The 19,255-nt window shown below is 38.3% G+C and overlaps 1 protein-coding gene across 1 annotated transcript; it reads left to right on the top strand.

The window, feature by feature from the left end:
• The first annotated feature begins 3,578 nt into the window (after positions 1-3,578).
• On the top strand, positions 3,579-10,036 carry colca2 (colorectal cancer associated 2). Its single transcript, XM_034239999.1, has 5 exons — positions 3,579-3,754; positions 5,567-5,667; positions 6,080-6,131; positions 6,874-7,193; positions 9,440-10,036. Exons 1-5 carry the CDS (start codon positions 3,748-3,750, stop codon positions 9,788-9,790), a joined length of 831 nt encoding a protein of 276 aa, XP_034095890.1. The 5' UTR covers positions 3,579-3,747; the 3' UTR covers positions 9,791-10,036.
• The last annotated feature ends 9,219 nt before the right edge of the window (positions 10,037-19,255 follow it).

The raw sequence follows: 19,255 nt of genomic DNA, 5'->3' as shown, positions 1-19,255 counted from the left end.
TGTAACTTCTCATTTACTTTACAGTTAATCACAAATACAATAAGATTTATAATGGTACAAGTGATTATCGATGATTAAATATGTTATTAATTGTCTATACAGAAGTTATGAATGCTTCTTGAGAGCAGTCATCACAAACATGAATAAACACATTCAAATATCATTATATATGCCTACACCAACACTTGTGTGTGTTATAAACCATTTAAAAAGTGTGTGTGAGTAGTTTTAATAAATGCTAAATATGGGAGATAATATTAAATATTATCGAATAAACATAACGCTTATTTTTCATCAAGCTTTTCAACCAAGCAGTGGTGGAAGGAGCACTCCGAATGTTTTATTAGGTAAAGTAAGACTCTGTTACAAGTAGTACAAGGAAAAGTCTGGCATTCAAAATCTTACCTGAGTAAAACTACAAGTACAAGTATCAATATATACTTCTAGCACCAAAACTGAAAGTACTCATTATACAAATGGGTCATTTCCAGAAAGAAAAAACGTTTTATGTCCCAGGATTATAATTAGTGTTCCATTAATGTGTACATCATGTTTGGGTGGGGGGCTAACTTTAATCACTTTTTGTACAATCATAATTCATTTGTTTAATTATTTTTTGCAATAATAGTATGAACCTGCAGAAACCAATCCTTGTGTGTGTATATATATATATATATATATATATATATATATATATATATATATATATATATATTAGTGGTTTTATTTCATTGAATTTTGGATGATTTAGTCAACTTTGTAAAACCCATGGTGTTCCTGGTCAAAAATGACCGTGTGGAGTCTATTGTTATATAATATTACAAGACTGATTCTTATTTGACATGATATGCTTATTGTGCTCATGAGATTGCTATGACTATAGAATACATAGACACAATCACTAATCCCATGTTCTGATGGGTTAGATACCAACGAGGGGAATAGTCAGAAGAAAGTTTTAGCTTGCAATAGAAAGTAGCAGAAGCCAGATGCAGGCACTGTAGAAACAGAGTTATTGAGGCTATGGCCTTGGTCGCCTGGGTTAGCTCCGCGCCCACACATAGCTGGGAATCAGTATAACCAAGATTACACTTTTCTGTAGAAGCTTCATCAAAACAAATTACGTATGATGGTGCCAGGACTTCCACAGGCCGGCCGAATGCTGATTGGAGGATCGTGTTACCAAGAGACTCTATCTGAGTCTGCGCACCAACCAAAGAGAACCAAGTCTAATCCGTGGTATCTCTTCAGCTAGTCTTGACCAATCATAAATGTACGGGCAACGCCCAGTGTAATAAAATGTATTGTCGCATGAGGTTCGAGGCTCTTGACGGATTTGGTGGTTACAGATTACAGCTTTGCTGCCTGTGATTCCCAAAGACGTGATGAGTCCTTGGCCAAGTAATATATATCTTTTGCTCTCTTTACAATAAATAGTTCAATTTAGAAGTTGTCTGTCTTTTCTGGAATTCTGAACCCAACAACCGCCATAAAGAAAAGGAATTAGTAACCATCCGGATCAGATAAAACACACACACACACACACACACACTCTAGATGTGACCCCCCTTATGTGCCCATCCCCCCATGTGAATCACACCTAGCAGACACAAACACACACACACACTGAACAATTTGACACATTTCCCGCTCTTATGTGCCCCTCCCCCCACATGGATCACACCTGGCACACGCAATACATGTTCAGTGTCTATTCTTTATAAATGTACTACAGTTTTTGATGAATACCAGTAGTCTGATACAATATTTACAGTTTGAAAGGGTGTTAAATGAAATTTGGTGATGATTAATGGTTGTTGTGTTAATGTAATAGTAGTTTAAACAGGACCGGTCAAATTTGACCGCGAACACCAAAGTAAGGGGGGGAACACGAAGACAATAGGAGGATTAAAAGTAAAAGCATGCACTGCTGATACAGACAGGCGTTCTGAGGTGTGACCACTAGAGGGCGCGCCAGCCTTTAACCTGCAGCACCAACCGGGAGAGCCGCTGAGCAGGGACAGGGACAGGCTCTGTGTGGTGAGGAGTGGGAATATACCACTGACTGCTTTCGTTTACCAAAGAGGGCTTTTAAACAGGGGAAAGTGAACCCAATTGCCGATTGGTTTACTCCTAATTTCTTGATATTTGAAGTGTGTGAAACAAATACCGAGAAAAATAATCCCTTTTTTTGAATTACCTATTTAGCATACATTTTAATCTGATCTGATATTATCGTATTCTGAATAAAATAATAATACAAAAGCTAAATATGACTTTTTCATAGAGGGAGGGATACTAATACTGCAACTACTAATAGTCATCAACTACTTCTGGTCTTAACAATGTAAATAGTCATGAAAATAGCTTAAATTATAATAATTAAGTCTTATAATAGAATATATATAAAAACTGTATATATTAGTAATAATAATATGGTCTTAAAAAAAAACATATATACATTAATATATATAAATAATAATAATAATAATAATAATAATAATAATAATAATAATAATAATAATAATAATAATATTAATAATAATAGTATATAATAATAATATGGGATTTCGCATATCATGTTTGACCAGTTTGACAGAACAATTGTCCCAGCTGGCTAAATAAGACATAATATTGTAAATAAAATTATGTGTGTTGTTTTTTTTCACTGTAATTATAATAACTGAGTTTATTATTATTATCTTTAAGTCGCCACATACAGGCTGGTGTGCATATAGTGTTGCTATGTGATGCATGGAGCACTTAAACATTTCTCAATGCAACTATAAATGATTGAAATAATAATAGCAGTTGTTGATGAAAGTGATTTATTTTTTAATTAGGATTGTTTATTTAGAAACGAAAAGATGCCCTGCCATATTGGGGACCTTCAGTAAAACGTTTTTAATTATTTTGGATGTAATACTTATATTACAATTTTTCCTTTAAAAAAACATTATAATATAAAAGGATACTTGAAAATACATTTCAAATATCTAAATATAAAATGTTAGAAGCATATATTAGCAGAGTGTTGTCACAACAGCCTCAGCAGCTGATGTGCTCACAGCACTTGCTAGGAGCTGAAGGCCTGCGATGCCAAAGATGGATACTGCTCTTTGCCACGCCCACTCTGTTGCCACTTTTATGCGCTTTTTTCTGGAGTAAAGCTTAAAGATATGTTTTAAATATATTCTCGACATGCAAACTGGACGCAATAAGTGTACAATTGTACATTTAAGCTGCCCTGCTGAGTTTAAGTTGCGCACAATGAGCACGAAGACCATCAGTGCTTAATGAGGGGGTGTGATGCTCTGATATTGCAAAAGGAGGATAAAATTAATAAAAGTATGCTTTCTTTTTGGTCAAAGTGTAAAATACTACTGTATTATATTAAAGTAGAACATATAGAATGTCGATGCGTGGTGGTTTTTGTGGAAAAATCGATAAAACTCGGTTGCCTCTGAATATTCAAATTGAAAGTAACGCGCAATCAAATCATTGTCAAATCATTGAGTTCTAGGGGTTTTAAATAGTAGGCATGGAGGCAGAAAATCTCAAACTAAAATGTCCCCAGCTATAATACAATATTGTTGGATGCTCTGACACTGCTGTAGGACATTTGTGTTGAGATTTTTGGAGACTTTTGCACAAATTTCGTTCTTGGCCATTTTGCTGAGGCAGAAAAAGGACGTTGTGGAGTCCCACAGGTCTTCTCCAGGGAGCCTCTCTTCATCTTTCCCCATCATGTCTGGTGAGTTTCACGACGAATTTTTATCTGTATTTCATTTTGGTGCATTTTCTCCTGTTAGGCACAAAACAGAAAAGAGGGGAAAAAAGAGACATTTAGTGACAACATTTAATAATCTTAAAATACATGTGCATGAAAGGGAGGATTTGTTTATATATTCTCCTTTTAATCACACTTTTAAACAATATATGAGATGACCAACAGTATAATTAAACGCCTCATAATTAATATTCTTACTTTAATGCCACCTGTGTGCATTAATGGATAAGAAGATTTGACTTTTTTCATTGAAACGGGCCACACAGCTTTACTGACTTTTATGGATGTAATATCAACTTCTATATACGCTTACACATCACATGTTAACAATCAGTTCTAATACAATTTATAAATCATTAAAAACTCCTAAAGGTAACATTTTAATGTCTCTGTCGGGGGCTGCGTGTGCGTAATGGGACGTTATAAGTAACCGTGTTGGAGTGGGATGTGTCTGCCATGCGATGTTGGCCCGCTGTTTGCCACATTTAAGACAAAACAAGAAGTAGCATTTAGCCGTATGAATATGTATCAGATGATGTTTCCGCAGCCGAGGCTTCGTCTCGTTATCAAATCATCTTTTTTCAAACGGCTCGCCACTCCTGAGTGCCTTAAATTACGCCTTTGGGCCTGAATTACGTGCACCTATGCGAGGCGTTCTCTCTGTTTTCTTTAATTAAGCTTCGCCTATAGGAAAATATACGGCAAATTATTCCCAATACGGTATAATTTCACTGTTATATATCCAAAGTGGGGGCTGGGGTTATTTGAATAAAGTTACAGATTGGATAAGAGTTGGGGTTTGAATTATAAACAGCATGAGACTGAAATCGCACTTGTAAATCTTTAGAAAGTCAACAACAATCTGTTTAAACTGAAACTTTTACGAGGTGCCCGGACACCGGTAACGTGGAGCTAAACGCGTAGAGATATTTTTGCACACATTTACCGACACATTTACTTTCTGATACACAACTGTAGCTCAGATCCACTAATTATACGCGTTTACTAAGAAAAGGTTGAGCTACCGATCGACTGACAGCCTCGTTTCAGCTCTTTGTTCCAGCTTTTTACGCATTCTCCCCGAGCGCCTTTATCCAACTCTACCAAAAGATCGTACGGCTATTCCAACTTGTATATCGATGCAACGTTGACCCATCAACATTATTTCTCTCGTTTAAAGCGTTTTTGATCATAAATATATACTTACGGTGGCGTATTTTGTACAGCTTTCCTCTTTCCTGGTCTGGGTGGGGTAGCTGGAGCGCGCGGAGCATAAACAGACTGCATTGTAAGGGTCTGCTGAGGGCGTAATAGGAGACGCTTGAGTTGCCGTAAAGAGAGAGCCCTGACCCGGACTACTTAGGGGCGCTGGGGTCGGTACAGATCGGATACATTTACCAGATCCACAGCGCGCAAGGATCGCTAAAATGCACTTTTACGCACGGAGAAAACGTTGACAATCATGTGATAAAAACTGTTAAAAATACATAAATGTTGTTATATGTTCACAATGTTCTCAATCACATTCAAGCTTTTATTCAGGTGTATACATATATGGCCACATGATCATTTAATGGAGAGATTGCAGTTTATTGGGGGAGAAAAAGACTGTGAAATGGGTTTTTGGAGACGAAAACATCCTGTGGGATTAATGTAGGGGAGGAGAGTGGGAGCAGAGTGGAGACCAGAGAGGAGAGAGGAGTCAGTGTCTGCTATTGTCTGCCTCAATGGTGAGTGTTTAGCAAACATGAGTGACATGCTGTTCTCTTCATACAGATAAGCAGAGAGTATATCAGGGCGTCCGCGTGAAGACAACCGTCAAAGAGCTGCTGCAGAGACACAGAGCCCACGAGGCCAACAGCAACAAAGTGAAAACGGTAAACCCCCCCCCCCTCCCTTTCTCTCTCTGCCTGAAAAAAAAGTAAAACACTCCCTGAGCAAAGCAACAAACTGACCCTGTAAATGATTGACTATACCCTCCCTTTAGAAAACTCCAACGTTTCTTTTTTTAAGTTAGACATGCACGGACACACACACACAAATACAAAACGTTACAAATACTAATGTTTGACAAAAAAAACTACTATGTTAAACACATCCGTGATTGCCACAACTTCACCACGTTCAAATCACAGATCGAAACATATATTTTAAGTGTTGTTTTTATGATTTTTCCACCCTGTAAAAGTGTAGTTTAAAAACGCTCTGTAAATGAAATGTAATATAAAATAAAATGTGTAGTTGCATAAAATATCTAACAATCTTTTCTTTCTCCCTCCTTATGAGCAGCTATCCCAGGCGTGCTCAGATCTCCAGGGACTTTGCTCATCCACTTTTCAAAGTAAGTTCACCCAGCAGCGAAATCCAAGTCCATACAGTGTAACAAACCCATTAAAGCATGACTGAAACCTGACCTAAATCAATGTGATCTTGAAATCTATTCCAACCAATATGTTCTGCAATACAAATCCAGCATAACAAAAACGAATCTCATTGTTTAGTACGATGTTGGAAAATCCGCACTGTGGTTGCAGCAAGGCAGCTGAATAAATAAAAAAAGTCCAAAACAAATATCATTCCTCAATGACACACAGCAACCTGCCATGACCCCGCAGAAACGACAACAAAATACTCACATGGAAGCCTCCCATGCAGTCATAACATAAACATATTTGGAAAGCAATTCTAGGCAGCAAGGCAATTGAAAGCTCAATAGCAAAAGTGCAGGGTCCCTTCTTATAAACGAAGGCTAGGCTACATCCAAATGTGTTGGCTGATGGTATTATGACATCACTGTTGACTTATAGGCCTATTTAAATGTCTTCCTGTGTTTCCATGCAGATTCCTTGCATATTTTCCCAATGCTCCTCAGTGGTTCGCCGTGTCCTAAAATAAGGATTAGAATACGTTGACACTTTTTAATTTGGAATGCAACATTTGTGCTATTTTAAAACATTTTTGTGCAGCCGATATGTAGGTTATTATATAATACGTAATGGTGAATATGTAGCCTCTGAAATAAATTCCCCTTTTTAAGTACGTTTTCTTTATTTCTAATCTATGTTTCTGTTTATTTCCGTCAGCTCGCTATGAGGACCCTCCTTCTGCCATTTCACCAGATGACGCGCGCGGCTGTGGAGCGCGAGCCTTCCAGCTGCGCACTGCCTCGTTCCCGGTGCCTGACAGTTCTTGCGACAGGCAGATGCACGAGGAGGGCTCCTTCAACGACATTCCACAGCAGTTCGGGGACATGATGTTGCCAGGCAACGTCTACAGTGGCAACAACGACACCAACAGCAGCAGCGGTGGCAGCTACAGCGCTCCCCTGCCTGCCCCCCCCACACTGCCGCTGCCCTGGTGCCACGCGCTCTCCTCAGACGCGGACTACTACGGCCATGGGATGGTAGGTGTCTCCCTCCAAACTCCATTCAGAAAACAGCAATCTAACCATGTCTGTTTATACGTTTAGAAATATGACCCCTCTCTTTATCGTTGGGGTCTCTTCAAATGTGCAGAGCCTATAGTGGTGTAAAGTTACTAAGTATAGCTATAGGCTACATTTACTTAAGTATTTCAATTTTAGGTGACTTTGTTCTTCTACCCCAAATCAGAGGTAAATATTGTACTTTTATCCACTAAATTGACGTAGTACCTTAAGTTACATTGCAGATTTTGATTAATGATAACAACATATGATCAACACTTAAATAAGATTTAAATTACACCTGGATTAAATTCACATGCAGCAGTAAATAAAGTATTTCAAATGAGTGCTACATTTACAAGCTTGATCAACACAATAATACATCAATTATTATAATGACAACATATGATAAACGTATATTATTCTGAAATGGGCCAATCTGAGTAGTGAGTACTTTTACTTTTGGTACTTTGATTATATTTAGATACCAATACTTTTGTACTTTTACTTGAGTACAATTTTGATTTCAGGACTTTTACTTGTAACAGAGTATTCCTACACTCTGATACTTATACTTTTACTTAAGTACACGATAGCAGTACTTCTCCCACCTCTATATTTACAATACATCTTTCCATTGCAATAAAATGCACATTGTATAGGCAACAACTAAGAACCAAATGTATTTCAGAATGAAATGCCTCGGGAGACATTCTTGTTTTAGTTTGGGCATGTGTCTGTTTAGCAGAGACCTGTGTTGGGGCTTGAATGCAGCACGTCGTCTTTTAATTTGTCTCCTGCAGGCAGTGGTGCAAAGAAACGGTGTACATTGACTGAAGTCCTGTTTCTTAAATACCATTGTATGATATTTCACACCTCCAATACACCTCAGAGGGATGTGTTTTACTTCCTCGTACATTTATTTGACAGCTTTTGTTACATTTTTAAATCAATATTTGACACAAGGGCTGTTATAACAAGCTTTAAAAGAGTAATTCAGGGAATTCCCATCATGTTGCTGTAAAAAGTACTTGAATACAGCCTATGTAAAGTCCAATTAACCTCGTGTCGTGTTCGTTTACCCCCCTTACTATAGTGTTCCTGGTCAAATCTCACTGGTCTGTTTTAATCATCACCAATTTGTATTTCACACCCTTTAAAGCTGTAAACAATGTGTCAGACTACTGGTTTACATTAATAACTGCAGTTAATTTACAAAGAATAGACACTGAAAACGTATTCCAAAATTAACATGGTTGTCAATTTGTGCGTTTGTACTATCTGATGGATGAACATAATCTAGGGTTACCCATTCATTGGTGGTCATTTTTGACCGGGAACATCATAGGTTTAACAAAGTTCACTTAACCACTCAAAATTCAATCAAAGTACTGATCAGCAATTGTTTAAATGCCTACTGTGAAGGATATCAAGGCCTTGAGGAAAGTAAATGAAAAACACAATAATTATAAAGTAGTAAATCGGTCAGATTTGACCTCAACACATACATTTGATATACACTTAGAGGTGGAAGAAGTATTCAGATCTTTTACTTGAGTAAAAGTATAAGTACCAGAGTGTAGGAATACTCTGTTACAAGAACAACTTAAGTAAAAGTACAAAAGTATTAGCATCAAGATATTCTTAAAGTACCAAAATGACTCATTCTGCAAATTGGTCCATTTCAGAATAATATATATTATATGATTTGATTATAATGATTGATCATTCAAGTGTTGTCAAAGCTGGTAAAGGTGCAGCTAGTTGTAATGACTTTGTATACGGCAGGGGAGCTTGTGGATTTACTCCAGGTGGAACTCAAGTGCTTTTTAAGTGTTGACTATATTTCACATTATTAATCCATATCTGTAAAGTGACTAAAGCTACCAAATAAATATAGTGGAGTAAAAGTACACAATTTACCTCTAAATAGTAGATGAGAAGAAGTACACAATAGCATAACATGGAAATACAAAAAAAAACAAGTATCTCAAAAATGTACTTAAGTATAGTACTTGTGTAAATGTATTATGCCAACACATTTCACATAATTGTATTGTAATACATATTTTTGTATTGACACTTAAAAGTAGTGCTTTCATCTAACCTAATATAGTGATGTGAAATCTGCTGACGTAATACATTTCATTAAAGTCAACGCTTCAGATTTTTCAGTGTGGTGTCTCATTTATGAGCTCATAGTAAACCCTCCTCTTCTCCTCCAGGCTCCCTGCTCCTCACCAGAGTTGCTGAAGCTTTGCACCCCCGTGGATCACAACAGCTACTCACCGCAGGACTCCTTCTCCTCCTCCTCCTCCTCCTCCTGCTACGACTCCCCCACCAGGATGGATCCTGGGTACCCCGGCCTCCCCTCGGAGCACTTCCACTTCCAGCACTGCACCCGCCAGGACCTTCGCAGCCTGCCCTACTGGCCCGGCCCGCAGGATAGCTTCTCCGCCCCTGAATACGCACCTTACTACAACCCCACAGACTATCCCTACGCCTGCCCTGCGGAGGAGAACTATTTCAGGAGGGATTTGCAGATGACCTCTGAAATGTGCTACAATGTACTATGATGAGACCTTCATCAGTTCTCTTGTGTATATTTTGAATGTAAATATGTTTATGAGCACTGTCCTTTGCTTGATGGTCCGCGCTGCATTTCAATGCGTTCTCTGACTGGCTTTTGCTTGGGTGTAATGGACATTATGAATGCTGAAAGAATGGAAATATTTTTGTATTAATGACTATTTTTTTACTACTTAGATTTAATTTCATACGTATTACTTGTTGCTGTACTAAATAAACATGTTTTAAATCAATGTGTTTGAAATATATGTCTTTTATAGGCTGGCATACAGTTAGCATACACACACAGCAGGTGCATTTTAATATATATATTTACGAATCAGTTGATAACTCACAATGACACCATTCTTTTTTATATAACAAATCATCTGAAATGGTGTGGTATAATATGAAAATCAAGTCCTTATCTTATTTAATACGTGCTCATTTGCATTTCTGGAACAGAAATCTGAACATTGGACTAAGTCAGGTCATAATCTTGACACATTAAATATATATTTTTAAACTTTAAATACCTCTTTGTATAGTTTAATAATTCCGAAAAATACTACATTAAAGACAACAAACAAGTATTTCAAAGAGTTATTTCTGCCATGTGTTAAGATTAAATATTATATAAATCTAGCTATGAATGATATATAAACAAATGTATGATTCTCCTCTATTAAACCCTCAGGATATGAATACTGAATTGAGATTTCTGGCTCAAAGTATAAGGAAAATAAATTGAGAAAACGTTCTCTAAAGTTATTTATTATAAAATGTAAAGACTGTAAACACTCTACACCAGGGCCGTCCCTGGCCAACTTGAGACCCCACGCAAAGTTATATGATGAGGCCCTCTGTTTCGCGAGCGTCGACAGGGGGAGGGGTGGGGTGCTAGTGGAGCCTCGCAGCGGCGATACAGTACCACACTAATTGCGCCGCATAAGCGCATAGGTGCGCCGCATTTGCGGCTCAGTTGAGGCCCACCCCGCAAGATGAGGCCCCCTCCGCAAGGTGAGGCCCCCTCCGCAAGGTGAGGCCCCCTCCGCAAGGTGAGGCCCCCTCCGCAAGGTGAGGCCCCACGCAGTCTGCGTGATCAGCCTGTAGGGAGGGACAGCCATGCTCTACACCAGTGGTTCCCAACCTGGGGGGCGCCAAAGATCGCAGGGGGAGCGCCAGGCCTCAGATGATTTGAGGCCAAATATCATCTTTAGACTTTTATTTTATTTTGTATTTTTTTTACATATAATTGTAAAGCAATACATGATTGTCACTAAAAGCCTTGTCTCTACATTACAATAACATATACAAAATAAATGATTCATTAATTTTAATAAAAATTCAAGTTAGTAGCTATTAAAGGCAGAAAAAGACAGAAATGTATAATTCTTTCTATAGAAATATTTCTTCTGCCCGTAAAGTGTCCAAACCGGGCTTGTCTGGATAAGCGCATTTTTAAAACATAGTCATTGTCCATGCCGGTTTCAGTTGGATTATTCGTCACAGTTGCTCCGATCAGATCGGTCTCCTCCATTTTGTAGATATTTACGACTTTTGAATCCACATCGGCAAAATCCGGCTTACTTTGAGCATGTGTTTTAAACAGTTTAATCCCTTTGTGAATTGTTTCCACTTGCGCCTTTAATTTCTTCATACAGCGGGAATCCAAATGAATTAATCCTGAGTCCAATAACCATCAAAGTCACTCCAATAGTGCTCCTTAATTACGCTTTCATCCTCCTTTAACAAAATACTTCACATTCATCCAGTTTGTGACAGTAGTTGTAGCATTTTGAGACTTTTAAACTTTAATTACCGCTGCCCCCCCCGTGTGTGTGTGTGTGTGTGTGTGTGTGTGTGTGTGTGTGTGTGTGGGGGGGGGGGCGCAACTTCCAACAGGAGTCAATTGGGGGGGCTCTTGGGAAAAATGGTTGGGAACCCCTGCTCTACACTATTAGATATAAACATTTAACTTCTCGTGTTGATAATGCATCATCAACAGTTTTGTTTTCCTTTGGCAGTAGCTCGTAGGAACGTTGATTTGTAACTGAAGGGACGCCGGTTCAAGTCCCAATCAGACCAAATCTTCTTCTTCTTCTAATAGAAGTTTTCCAAAATGTTATCTTCAAATATGCAATTTAGACATTATCTTATGCTATTTAATTTAAGACAATTCAACAGAAACAGTTAAGAACCGGAATGGGAATATCCAATGTTCATCAGTGTGAAATAAGTCATGTTATGAAAGCGAAAAAAACAAGGCTCTAAAAACATCACAGGTTTTTGCATGTAGTATCTTGCCTGTCCTAAAACAAACAAATGCATGGTGTATATTGAACACATAATGCAGGGTCAGTGATCGTTGTTTACGTCCTGAGCAGAGCCCCGTATCTCCCATATGCTGAAACTCTTCATTTATCGTACACTATTATACTGAACTGCAAATATGTGGGAGGACAGGGAAAATAAACAAGAAGGACCGATAACGTGTTGGGCAACCTTGATGTAACACAACACTTTGCTCTGAAGTGAAGAAATCCTGGCAGGCGGGACTTTACATGTTGTTAAAAGGTGCCAAAAAAAGAAAGTGTCATGATTTGAGTTTTGTGTGTTAAGTTATGGGTTTATTTTTGAAATTCTGTTCTCCCCGTGTCTGGTCTTCCTTCCTGTGTTTGCCCTCCTGTGTCTGATTGTCTCATTGTGTTCACCCGTTGCCCTTGTGTTTCTGCCTCCCCTGCCCAGCTGTGTCTTGTCCTGTGGTTCCCTTCTGTGTATTTAGTCTTGTCTTCCCCTGTGCTCCATGACGGATCGTCACCCTCCATGTTTGTCACGCTCCAGGTTGGTTTTTGTCTTTGTCCTCATGCCACGTATTTTGGATTTATGGTTTTGTCTTGTTTGCCATGTAAATTCTTAAGGGCAATGTAAAGCATTCTCTAACAGCATTACATACCCGTAAAAAGGGTACAGAAGGCTTTAATACAAAATTCAGAACATAATAAAGTACAAATACAAATACAAGTACTTGTACAAGTAGTATTTGTACAAGTACAAACACATTTGAAAAGTAAAGGTATCAACAAATGTACTGTAATAAGTTTCCCAATAACATTTCCCAAATTGGGATCAATAAAGTACCATCTTATCTTAAATGAAACATGGGTTTAACTGCATGAGTTGGGTGAGAATTTGTTACCAGACATTTGTTACCAGACGTTAACTAAAACGTACCCTATCCCTAACCTTTGCCGGGTTTCCTAATGCTTATTCATCCAACCCTTGACCTTAACCCTAACCCTCACACTTAGACTTTTCCACAATATTCCAGAATGGTGGGCCAATGGCAAATAATATTTGTATTTCTTGATTTCTTGTAAATAGTTTTCTAAATTATGTTTTATTCTAATTTATTATTTTTAACTGAAAACTGTGATCTGCCTGCAGCTCCTCACTCTAAACAAGCCACCCCCTTTACATTACATGTAACTTGTTAGACGCTTTTATCCAAAGCGACTTACATACTCAATACTGTGGGCAATCCCCACAGGTATGGACCCAGGTATGTGTGTGTGTGTGTGTGTGTGTGTGTGTGTGTGTGTGTGTGTGTGTGTGTGTGTGTGTGTGTGTGTGTGTGTGTGTGTGTGTGTGTGTGTGTGTGTGTGTGTGTGTCCAGCCATAGCCCCTAGAGCAAATTTATTTGCTCTGCAGGTCTGGGCATGTTTCAGGCCCTAGATAAGGCTCATATCTCTTCTGAGAAAGCAGATAATTAGTGTCTCACGCCTGTTGTGAAGTTTTAATCCATTTATCAAAACGTCATACATCTTCATCTCCGTTATCTCTCGGAGCTGGGGGCTACTACAAAAAGGATTGGCTAATTACTTTATTTTTCTCATACTGCCTGTGTTGCAGCACCTCTTTTCACCCTCTGTCCGAAACCAGAGCCCAGTCTGCTCTGATTGGTTGGCTGGCCGGCTCTGTTGTGATTGTCAACCACTTATGGCGCGTTTCCACTGCAGCGCGGAGCTTGCTTTAAGCGTGCCGAGCCGTGCGGGGCCCGTTTTTGGTTGCGTTTCCACTTGGCCTAGTACCGGCTAGCGGGTCCTAAATCACAATTTTTCTGGCCCCATAAAATCGTGGTTCTAGGGCCAGGAACAACCAGGCTGAGTCGGGATGAGTATGACAAATGTCACTATGTTACTGAAGTAAACAAAGGAGTTGGAGGCGTTTCAGGCATGGGGGGATGTGTTGGAGATACATTTCCTCTGTAGGGAACACTGGGATTTAGCCTTTGCAGACCATTTACATGCACAGAAACCTATAGAACACACTACAGGAAATGAAAACCCAAAAAGCATAAAAGGGACTCTAAATTCATGTTGTGAGTGTCTGAAATCTTAACTCACTGCTCACTGCAGAATTAACTAATGAGTGTTGTACAGAAAAGAAAAGACTGATTTCAGACCCTGCACAGGAAAGGTAACTAAAGGTCTGTTATTGTCTGTTAAAGTAGTCAAGTTCCCAGTTAACAACAAAACCACATTTCCAGAAATTCAGGAAAAGAAAAAGGGAAGTTCCATCGACTGTTATGCAGATACAGTATTAGGCAAGGCAAGGCAAGTTTATTTATATAGCACTTTTCAACACAAGGCAATTCAAAGTGCTTTACAAAAAATGAAAGACATTAAGAAAAAGGCATTTAAAATCAGTCATTAAAAAGAAAAGCTAATAAAAGAAACATTAAAAGAAAAAATACATGGATAAAAGTTACAGTGCAGTCTAAGATATGAATAGTTCAATTAAACATTAAAAGAAAAAGTACATGGATAAAAGTTACAGTGCAGTCTAAGATATGAATAGTTCAATTAAAAGTCTTCAGCCTGGATTTAAAAGTAGTCAGAGTTGCAGCGGACCTGCAGGTTTCTGGGAGTTTGTTCCAGATATTTGGAGCATAATAACTGAACGCTGCTTTACCATGTTTAGTTCTGACTCTGGGGACAGGAAAGCTGACCAGTCCCTGAAGACCTGAGAGATCTGGATGGTTCATAATTTAGCAGGAGGTCAGAAATGTATTTTGGGCCTAAACCATTCAGTGCTTTATAAACCAGCAGCAGTATTTTGAAATCTATTCTTTGACACACAGGAAGCCAGTGTAAAGACTTCAGAACAGGAGTGATGTGATCCACTTTCTTAGTGTTAGTGAGGACTCGAGCAGCGGCGTTCTGAATCAGCTGCAGCTTCCTAATAGATTTTTTAGTGAGACCTGTGAAGACACCATTGCAGTAGTCGAGTCTACTGAAGATAAAAGCATGGACAAGTTTTTCCAAATCCTGCTGTGACATTAGTCTTTTAATCCTAGATATATTCTTTAGGTGATAGTAGGCTGATTTAGTAACTGTTTTAATGTGACTGTTGAAACTCAGGTCAGAGTCCATGACTACACCTAGAATTCTGGCTTTATCTGTTGTTTTGAACATTGCAGACTGAAGCTCAGCGCTAACTTTTATACGTTCTGACTTGGCTCCAAAAACCATTACCTCAGTTTTATCTTTGTTTGTATATTTTGTATTAGGAGTGGTGTGACGCATTTGAGTCAGGAGCCATTGCAGACTATTCGGGGGGGCAACTGGAAAATTGGAATGTAATCATAACAAGACCTTCCTGTTTGTTGCATGTATAGATACGGGAAAGTTTATAGGCTCATTATTACTCCAATGATCTGTTGTTTTTAACGCATTTCTGCACAACAATTCCTTTTTTACGTACTTTTTTCCAAAAGTAATTATTTTTTTTAATCTCCATAAGCGATTGAATTTAAGTCACGTGAAAAATGCTACAAAGGAATTTTTTCGATCCGTAGTTTCATAATCACTGTTTGGCTTTTGTTTAACTAATGTGTTTTCTTATTATTCTTAGATGAGAGCAACCCCTCTGTGAACTTCCCTGTACTTCATGGCCGTGACCCTTTACGGGTGAAAACATTCGACAGGCTGCAAATTCACATTCTGAGGTCTTCGCCAATCAGATACTGTGACTTATTTGATCTAAATGGAGCCCAAATATGATGGTCAGTCAGGAAAACAATCCCAAAATGTCATTGGAGATCGATGAGCGGCGTCGATTTATTATTAAATTAAAAGCAGGGTATCGATTTTCTTTCAGTCTAACAGTGGACGAGTGGCTAACACTGAAACTGGGATTTAATTGGCTTGTCAGTGTTTTATATTATAATGCAGCTTCTACACCTTATGACCTTGACTTTTAACATTACAAATGACGATTGATGATAACCTTATAAGCATAATTTAGCTGTGATGACGTACTGTATTGACTGACCGGGTCCCATTGTTTACATTGTTAGTCCTCTTTGTGGATGGCCTGAAGACAAAGACCTCTAAATTGTTCTAAGTGAAAGTATACAAAAATGTAATTCTGTATTATATGTGTTGTCTAACACTGCACAACAGCTTTTAGACATGATGAAACTATTTCCAATTTGATGTGATTATTTGTTTTGATGATAACGTGGGCGGGGGCTGTAATTTATTTTAACAACTCTTTCGCAACTATCTTTAAATCATTTGAAAATGTTCATTGAATTCCCACAAACCTCTTGATACGTGGTGAACCTCCAGCCTTTGGCCCCCGAGGGCCCAGATCTCCATGTCAGACGCCTGGTTTTCCTTGTAGTCATGCCTTAATCCACCGTAGATGATCCTTCTTTGGAGGTAATTGGAAAGCAAGCTCCTGAAATCTCTCATAAAAGTGTGTGTATAACCACAGGAAGTACAGCAGATGATAGTAGGGGTCAGCTGACCAGTAACATCCAATCATATTCATGCAAGTGCTGTGCAACCATTAAAACCTGATTTCTTATTGTTACTCGGCTGATACCTTCATTCCAGCAGCATTTGGTGGCACTGCTTCCTCTTCCATCCAGAATATAATGGAGACTACCAGCATAATCCTTTGGATCTAAATGAAACAGGATTCTCCGTGATAGGTGCAGCATTATTTTTAAAAATACATCCCTGATGAGAAATTGTTTCATTTAGTTTAACACAACCAATGTCTGCTGTTTTGCATTAAAACAAGTTGAGAATCCAACAGGATTTAACATTATCTTTAGATAATTTAGATAACACATCATCGCCCAAATGTTGAGATCTCATGATAACAGGTTATAAGACAGATATAAATAAACTAAGATAACCTTTAGGAGTTAACTTCCTCCGAATTCTTCTCTTGGCACATTCAACTCTTAAACTTGTCGGTGGGCCTGTTTTTTATATCATCAATCATTATTAGATCTATAAAGAAGCAGCACAAGAATGTAAAATATTTTCCATCATTAAAATGGCAAGTTGAATCAAGTTATGAAATCTGAAACATGATAAATTGAAACTATTTGTGCCAAGTGCGTACTTGACCCTGGTGCCAGATGGGCTCATGTGCCCACATTTAGAGCAAAGTCTGCCAAATCTGAACTGAACAAACAAATGGAAAAATAGTACATTGTAAGAGGGTTTATTTTTCGTCCACAGCGCATCTCACATTTCTCAACTTGGATGCAGTGTGTCACATTGAAACTCTGAAGGACTGGTGTGTGTCTTTGTGTATACAGTGTGTATTACAGGATCCTGTTTGTAAGCTCCCATCATGCTCCTGCTGAGCCAGCACTTGTGGAAATCCCCCTGCAGAGGCTTGGCAGCACCTGAGCAATGTGAAGAAACGCCCACTCAGTTTAGCTCTTCAGTCAAGACATCACTGCATTGTTTTCCTTCCAATCCGCAGGAGCTGTGTGTGTGTGTGTGTGCAAAGGTGGAAGAAGTACTCAGATATTTTACTTAAGTAAACGTAGAAGTACGAGATAGTAGGAATACTCTGTTACAAGTCAAAGTCCTGCATTCAAAATCTTACTTAAGTAAAAGTTCAGAAGTATGAGCATCAGAACATACTAAAGTGCCAAAAGTACTGATTAGGCAGATTGGCCCATTTCAGAATGTATAATATAATATATTATAATAATTATTGAGTGCATTAATGTTTTATCAAAGCTGCAAAGTGGAACTCATTTATTTACTGCTGGATAGGGAATGTAGTCCAAGTGTCACTAAAGTCGTATTTAAGGGTTGATCCTCTTTTATATCGTTAACCCATGTCTGCAAAGTAACTAAAGGTATTAAATCAATGTACTGGAGTAAACATACAATATTTACCTCTGAAATGTAGTGGGGTAGAAGTACAAAGTATACAGAAAATGGAGAACCTTAGGCAAAGCTTATACAAGTACAGTACTAGAGTAAATGTACTTACTTACTTTACACCACTGTGTGTGTGTGTGTGTGTGTGTGTGTGTGTGTGTGTGTGTGTGTGTGTGTGTGTGTGTGTGTGTGTGTGTGTGTGTGTGTGTGTGTGTGTGTGTGTGTGTGTGTGTGTGTGTGTGTGTGTGTGTGTGTGTGTGTGTGTGTTGGTGTGTGTGTGTGTGTGTGTGGTGTGTGTGTGTGTGTGTCATAGCTCTAATGATAGGAATGTTGTTAATTCACTAAAGTAAAACACTTATTGAAATGTCTTTTCTCTTGCATTTATTTGCATTACATTTGATATGATCCTAAAGTAATGCGGTTACAATACTCTAATGTTTTGATACTCAGATTAGGTTACTGATTACCTTTGTTTTAAACTGGTAATCGTAACAACCCTGAACTATACACACTTAGTTTCGTGCTACACAGGTAGTGTACAAGGAATTTATATGTTTTCGTTTTTGCCACTTAAATATTATTGTACTGTCAGTGACAATAAAATAATACTTTTGAAGATGTAATACCAACATATATTGTGGAATTATTCTACATTTCATGAGTTTAGTGACATGACATTAATGATATAGTAGACCTAAAGGTCCAGTGTGTAGGAATTAGTGGCATCTAGTGGACGTGTTGGAAACCACTGAGCACATTAGATGTACATGTGGGCCATGAGGGTTGTGCAATAGGTTGTCAGTAAGTTGGTGTGTCTGTGTATATGTGTGTGTGCAAATGTGTATATGTACATAAGTGATTTGTTCATTTGGAAACGTAATTTTACGTGTAGTATGTATGATTTCTCATATTTTGTGGGACTGCAGGAGAACATTTCCTTACGGTGACAAAATAAGCACATTATACTTCAAGGTTTAGAAAAATATGACATTATTGTGAAGCTGTATACATTTTGAAATGTTTTATTTTGAACTGTCCACTGTGAGCCAAACTAATTTGAATACTCCTTTTCCAACTGAATTTGCTGTACATGGCAGGTACAGTGTTCAAGGTGTTCACCTTTATGAGACTCCTTTGAATTTTTATGATCGGATTTACTGAATGAAACCCTTTGTGTCTAGATGCAGTTATGCCTTTGTACATATTAATAAGGAACAGGATCAATGCTCTTCTGTTCAAAAGTGTCGAGAGTGCCGGCTAAGGACAATC

Source organism: Gymnodraco acuticeps, unplaced genomic scaffold (genome assembly GCF_902827175.1).
Source record: "Gymnodraco acuticeps unplaced genomic scaffold, fGymAcu1.1, whole genome shotgun sequence".
Classification (NCBI taxonomy): domain Eukaryota; kingdom Metazoa; phylum Chordata; class Actinopteri; order Perciformes; family Bathydraconidae; genus Gymnodraco; species Gymnodraco acuticeps.
This window is presented reverse-complemented; position numbering and strand designations above follow the sequence as displayed.